This window comes from Xiphophorus hellerii, chromosome 7, assembly GCF_003331165.1.
Source record: "Xiphophorus hellerii strain 12219 chromosome 7, Xiphophorus_hellerii-4.1, whole genome shotgun sequence".
In the NCBI taxonomy this organism is placed as follows: Eukaryota; Metazoa; Chordata; class Actinopteri; order Cyprinodontiformes; family Poeciliidae; genus Xiphophorus; species Xiphophorus hellerii.
In genome coordinates, this window is record NC_045678.1 from 6,651,251 (window position 1) to 6,658,563 (window position 7,313).

The 7,313-nt window shown below is 39.0% G+C and overlaps 1 protein-coding gene across 3 annotated transcripts in view; it reads right to left on the reverse strand.

The window, feature by feature from the left end:
- Positions 1-4,417, reverse strand: part of wars2 (tryptophanyl tRNA synthetase 2, mitochondrial) — a 28,087-nt gene extending 23,670 nt beyond the window's left edge. For all 3 annotated transcript variants that reach the window (XM_032567804.1, XM_032567805.1, XM_032567803.1), the window contains exon 1: positions 4,301-4,417. In XM_032567804.1, the coding sequence (XP_032423695.1) occupies positions 4,301-4,405 (105 nt within the window). In that variant the 5' untranslated portion in view covers positions 4,406-4,417. The remainder of the gene's footprint in view (positions 1-4,300) is intronic.
- Between the last annotated feature and the right edge of the window lie 2,896 nt (positions 4,418-7,313).

Consider the following 7,313-nt stretch of genomic DNA (forward strand, 5'->3'; position numbering starts at 1 on the left):
CCAGGTTTTGCTACTATTTACTATATTTGGGGTTTTTAGTTCTACGGTGATGCTCGTGTCGATTAGCATTCAAGATGCTCCCTTTTGTGTTTCTGGCAAACAGAGCAAAGGTTTCTGTTCATCTAAAAATCTATTTTAAGGAGTCCGTTGCTGCCGGTCAGATTTAATTGAAAGAAATCTAAGAGGGCAGCTGTGTGTGTCCAGGTCCAGTCGAAGGCTGCGTTCACACAGCAGGCCAATGCCCATATTTGAGGTTTTCACGGCAGTCTGGAGGGATCAACTCTGATCTTTTTACCTCCGCCTAAAAAAGAAGAAAAGATTTCTGCCACTTCCATATGCAGAATCGGAGGAGCATCTGATTGTTTTCAAAGCCAAAACAATCAGATACTGTTTTTGTATCTGATTATTGATTATTACTGATGTCATCAGTGATGTAAAGTCATCATTGATGACTTCTACATCATTCATGTGAGACAAACGTCATAATAAACATGTCATAAAGATAAGAAATTCAACTTTGAAAATCAGAAATTACACAACTTCATCTTTTAAAATTTCTGATTTAGTTGTTTAAGTAAATCAAAGCGTTGATTAGTTCTCCAGTGTGGAAGAACTTCACATTCCTTTTGTACACTCGCATATGGAGCAGCAGTGAAAAAACATTAGCTTATGTTTTTCTTTTTGGCTGCTTGCTTCAGATCAACAGTTTTCTTGTTTTGTTTTTCCCCAACTCTTTCTTCACCTCCTCCAGTGTTACAGTCCACACTGCAGTTTTTACTTAACTCACAGGAAACAAACGACTGACATTAAAGCTAATACCTGAATACACACACACAAAAAAAAAGGTCCCACCACAGCAAAAAAAAAAATTTAAAAAGAAGAAAGCAAAAAAAAAAACCACCTAGAGTGCACACGTCGTAAATTTATCAGTATGTAATTATGGTAACACTCAGGGCAAACCTGCACCTCCAACATCTCAGTGGAGGTTAGTCATTTCCTCCTGCAAAGGCAGCAGAATTGTGACCGGAGTGGCAGCTCAAAAGGCACAGTATCGCATGCTCGGTTTGTTTTAATTAAAACGCCGACGGTCAGGAGAAAAGCTCAGGCAACAAAACCGAAACGTTACGGGGCTCCCAGAGCTCCGCTGCGGCTGCTTTTCTACGGACCGGTTCTGTAATTCGACTTAGTGAGATGAATTTTCAACAACAGTAATAAGTAGGCACGCGGGACTGCTGCTGAGAGAGAGAGAGAAAAAAAAAGGCTAAACGCAGAACGTTCTGAGCAAAGGCTCTGGCCGGAGAATGATTACGACAGACTTAATTACACAGGAGGGACTGCTGTGAATTAGCGGGCTTTTCTGACAGTTGAAAATAAATAGGGCAGTTAATGAACATCCTCAAAAGAGAGGCCACGTTTCCCCCCACTCTCGCTGGCCTCTCCCATGTGGCGCAGGAGCTGCTCTAATGGTTTTAGCTGACACCCGAGTAACTGAATTTGAGGCTAACTGGGAGGGGGGGGAAGAGAGACAGAGAGAGAGAGAGGGGCAAATTAGAAGTCACTTCCTCTTTCCTGCAGCCTGCAGCTGACATGACTGATATCAGCCAATAACTGGACCACAGGAGCGGGATATCAGAACACAGGGCTGGATTTTTATAGCCGGTGTGGGGCTGAAAGGTCGAAGAAACAAATAGCTGGCCTTCATTGAGACACTCCCATAAGATTTATAATAATGATATTAATAAAGATTTATAATGTAAGATGTTTCAATTTGTTTTAAATGGTAAAACGGTGAATATGAAGCTTTCCTTTCAACTGGAAATTGTTTTAATGAATGTAGGCAGTTCTTTTCAGGTTGAAATTTTACTTTAAGTTGGGTTGAGGGAGGATGACCAGCCTCTTTCTTCTCTGACTAAAAGAAGGTCACTTCAGAAGCGGTTTTGGTCCAAGCTGAGTTTATAACTCTTTTTTTGTCTTTTTTGCTTGTTTATTTGGTTCTGTTTTTGGAAGATTTTGTCAGCCTTTATGCCGAGATCAAAGGGATTATTGTGTCAAATTTTAAAGGGGCAGTATTATGCATTTCCCAGCCACACAGTGCTGTTTTATAGCACAATCAACTACACAACTTCAGATGTTATAAATTATGTATAAGATATGACTTTAGAGAATTTGACTTTGTAATCTAACGCCTCTGTCTCTTTAAGAAACTCCTAGTTTTTCTGAAGCTACGCCTTCAGGAAGTCATCACAACATGGCTCCTATATTAACCCTTTACCAACGTTTTACCAGCATTTTCACTGAGAAGTAGCTCCTATGATGAGCTCAGCTGATGCTCAGTTCCACCAGGTGTTTGCTAATTGCTGCTGGCTAGTCTAAAGGAACTGAGTGGAGGAGTCATGGGGGAAGGTGGAAGATCGGAAACTTGGAAACTGCAGCTCAGAGGATGCACCGCGCCTTGAAGGCGGGGCTGGGTTCCCCCCTGGTGTTTTGCACAGGTGAATGGTTGCCATGGGAGATTAAAGGATTTCTCAACACGCATAAAAGAATCAAGGTAACACTCCAGGTATGTTTTTGATGAGGGAATAACTTTATAACATGATGGAAGCTCAAAAGTGTTGATTTTGCATAATACTGCCCCTTTAAAATGGTGCTTGATGTTCAGTTGCCACAGCGCTTAATTTAAGATATTGTTCTGGGTTCTTTTGTCACCTCCTGGTCATCAATGCACTCTTGTAGTAATTTTGGTAAGTCAGTGACTCCTGTACCACTGTTCCATGTTTTCTCCCTGTGTAATGATTTTTATTGGGTTCCTCTGATTTCCCAAAACCTTAGAAATGACTTTGTAACCATTACCAGTCCAATAGATCTGTAAAACACCTGAGCAGCGTTTAGTTGTGTTTACTACCTTCTACGAGTCAAAGAAATCTTGCGAGTTTTAGATTTTGAACTTAATATATGTGATTTTGTGAAAGATAAACTTACAGCAATAAATTGTGTTCACTTTTTAATTAATTTTGTTGAGTTGTGTAAACGAGGGTTTTTAGGTGGGAGTGGGGACTATACCCCAGGATGCTTAGCGGCATATTTTTGCATCCAATGTTTTGTTCCTAAAAGTTGATTAAATACTTCTAACGTAAAATATGTCGTTATTTTAAGTTGTTGAGAGTGAAAATAATACAGAAATGTGTACATGTTCCACTAGGTGAGGACAGTTTTCTTGCATAATGTAAAAATAATTACAGTATTAAATTATAACAACTCACAATTTAAGAACAATAAGCTATCAGAAGAACTTCCAAAACAATATTTAGAGAATTTGTCTTGTTAAATCGACTTAATGATACTCACTTTCCGAGTTAAAACCGAGACAATTTTCTAGTTGACTTTGCTTGTGTTTTCAAGGCAGAAGATCAACCTTAACTTTCAAGTTATACCACCTTTAAGTGTTTTACAGTGAATTGCTTTGAGTGTTTTGTTTTGTTTTTAATCTGCAACCTAATTTTCTTTTCTTTTTTTTCAGATCTTGGGCTCAACAAAATAGGATCGTTTTACCATAGGGCCTTAAAGTCATAGCAAGATGTACGTTTCGAGACTTAAAAATAAAAAAATAGGAAAACATGGACCTTATCATTTTTCGCTAAAGTTATGATGAAATATGTCTCAGTTTAACATTATGTTGGACATCTTTGGAAATTCCTTTAAATTAAAGGGCTTCGAGGAACGCGAAAGTGTCCTAAATTTAATCCCTTTTTCGGTTTTATAGATAGATAATTTACTATATTTTTCGGAATGCCCTTTAAAGCAACATTTTGGGTTAAATATTTCCTTTCATGTGAGTAAATTCACAATGTAATGATTGATATGAGCTCAGATAAAGCACGTGACAATAAACTACATTGTTATTCCGCGTTGCTCCACGGCATAAAAACATGACGTCGACCTGTCGCGAATCAGCTCCTCCGAAAAACATATTAAACCCTATAGACGGATATTTTTCCAGCATTTCAGCAACAACAACTACGAGTTTTGTTTCTAGTCTTACGCTGCTTTAAAACGCCTCTAAAAGTTGTTGCAGTCGTGACGGTGTGAGTTCTTTCCACAACCCAGAGCTGGCAGCACGTTTAGTAGAGATTTATACCGCCAACATACTGTAGCTCACTGCTCTGTTTACAGCAGAGACAGACAGGACGACCTGCTGCCGACCGCACCAATGTTCTCTAAACTTAAAAAGAAAAAGAAAAAACGCTAAGAAATACTTTTCTCACAGCCGAGACCGGAACTACCTTCGCTCTACGACACGTACCTTGATTTCCGGGCAGACAGCAGCGCAGAAGCACCTTTTCAGGGGCTTAAACCTCTGAATGAAGCGGATGAAATGTTTCAAATTGGTCCGCAAGGGGAGCGCCATGTTGGAATGGGAGTTCACGCTACGGTGGCTGTTCAAGGACAATAGATTCCACCGCGTTTCAGTTCAGAAGGAGTTTCGGCAGGATCTAGCAAGGAAACTGAAACCTAGAACTCTGTATGCTATTTACCGAAAAGAGAGAAAAAATAAAATCACAAAATAAACCAGGAAGCAAGGCCAAACAAGCCAACAGAAATAAACATGAACAAAAGAGGAAGTTGAATATATAATACAGTTTCTTTGGCGCAAAAATAGTAACTGCCGAATACAAAATAAGGCTGTGTTAAATTCAGTAAAATCTTCACTTAACTTCAACGTTTTTTTTTATGCTACTTTTCTTTTATATCACCCTGTTTCTCAGCTCAAAAATTAGCTGCATGTTTTGCTGTCAGTATGCGTTTCACACTGGAATGGAAGATAAATGGTGGCGCACAAGCTATTTTTTGGGTTACCCTTTAAGCATTGTTTTTGTATTTTGTTTTGCTGTTTTGTTTTAAAGAAATGAACCATAGTCTCTAATATAGGTAAAGGTAAACGACATAAATATCACTTTAATCTAATTTATGATTTTAAACTAGTTTTATTAATGATGACAACAATAATAAATAATTTATTATTAGTAGTAGCAGTGTCAACAAAAAGGGATTATATTGCCATATATTGTAATTTATATGCTTTGTTTGATTTTTACAATAATATAATTATTATTTCTTTCTTTCTCTGTTATCCTTGAAGTACCCCAGCTAGCATTGAATGTTCCGACGATGTGCGCTGAACGTTGCCTTGAACGTTCGCTGAACGTCCCGCGGTTACGTTTTCCAGACGTCAAAATTAAACACCAATAGACTTTCGGCGGACTTTCAAAATACTTTACTTAGTTCACGTTATTAAATACAGTGAATTAAAATGAACTGAACTAGTAGCGTAACAGTACAATCAGCAATGCTAGCAGTAGCGATAGTAGTATCTTGTTTCCTGGAGTTGTATATTTGCAAGTTTGCACAAATAGTATCGCGTAAATCAGATTTGTTTTGCAAACGTAATTGCTGTGACATAAAGTCAAATTAGACGCATGTCTTTTTCAAAAAACTTCATTCCCTAACACCACAGTGTGGGAATACCACAGAACCATCTGGGCTCTCTCGCTGAGCTGTACTCCAGACTCCTTCTCTTTGTGCCGTATGCATGTCTGAGCCCCGGGTAGCCTATAGAAGGCGAAGATAATATGCAACTCCACCGCAACATTTACAGTAGGCTATAGAAATGTGTCAGACATGTGTGGTTTCCTCGTCTTCGTGTCAATTAACCGGTGTTGTGTCTGGCTTGCCTTCTCGACAAAGCAAAGTGAAGTTTCCCAGGCAGCAGCTGCAGGACTCCTCTCTTCTCTATACCTCACCTCATTACAAAGTGGCGATATACATGCTACGAGTGATTATGCGCCACGCTGGGTAAGGTTACATGTTTGCAGGGCACAACCGGCTGCTCTCGGACGCTGGGACCTCTTGTTTTTCGGAACATCTGCTCCTGATTCTTCCTCCCTCCCCTCCACCTTTGTGCATCTGGTTGCATTTGCAGAACCAAATACAGACTATCTTTCCATATTCATTACTATTTCCTCAGGCACCGTCTCGGAGCTCTTTGGTGCGTCAGATTTGGACCTAAGCTGGTATGTTCTCTCACGCCTGGTCGATGTGAGACCTCGTTTTGGGCCGGCCAAGAAAGACTGGTTGGGAAATGGGCTTAGATGTCGACTGGTGTGTGTCTATGCGTGTGTGTGTGTACAGAGACATTCTGCTCCTGTTTCCTGGCCACCCTGTAGATGCTGGTCCTCTTGCTTCCCCTTTCTTTTCCGTCTCTTACCATCACATCATTGTGAATCTCATTAAACAAGTACTCAGGTAATGTGATATGTGGAACAAGGTAATGTACAGACAAAAGCTGCTGTTGAGGTCATCTAAAGCAGATCCAACACAACGTGGTGATGTAAGTGGTAAAAGTCAGCTTTTATTAGATAAGAAATCATATAAAGGCATAAAGCCTATTGTAGATCAAACAATGGAGTAGACTTTTGCCAAAAAACTCAGAGATTTTCTAGAAAAAACAAGGTAACCTCTGAGTGTGAAAAGTTCCATATTTGCTCAAAAAGAACTCAGAAAGTTTTAGATTAATCTCAAAAATTTGCTAGAAAACAGAATCAATTTTCAATTTTTGAAGCTCAGAAACTTCCAAGTTTTTTTGTTGTTTTCTTTTAGAAATTTTCGAGACTAATCTTAGAAATTTTCTTGCCGGAAATTTACTTGTACTTTCTTTTTCTTTTATCTACTATAACCCTAATGATAACGGATTTGTACTTTCAGCATAGCCTAAAATAAGGAACATTTCTCTGTATAATGAAGCAGATGCTGAACATTTTGTTACATGACAACAGTGACAACAACTAACTCTTCAGAAAGTCTGTTTAAAAGTCAAGCGAGAATTGTTTAGTCCTCAGATACTAGCTTACTAGCTAACTGGTTAGCTAGCTAATAGCTAACAGTGGAGTGTTGTTTTGAGCTAAACACCAGAATAGCTTAATAGCTTTTTTAGTACAGAGAACAGCGAAGCAGTTGTTGATGTAACTTATGTTTGAATGTTTGTATTCACTCCTCTTTCATCATGGTTGTTCTACATTATGTCTTCTAGATTGCTGCACATAATCGGGAGCAAATAACTTTAAAAAAAAAAAAACAGCAACAAAAAAAAACAGTCCGTCACTCAATTTGTAGCCGAGAAAAAAAAACAGAAAATCCGCAGTCTGATCTCCAGGGAGCGCCCCGAGGCCAACCAGGTGATGAGTGAAGATTTCGTGCTTTCGTTACAAATCTTTTCCACTTTTCACCAATAAGGCGATTCATTTTTCATGCTAATCCAG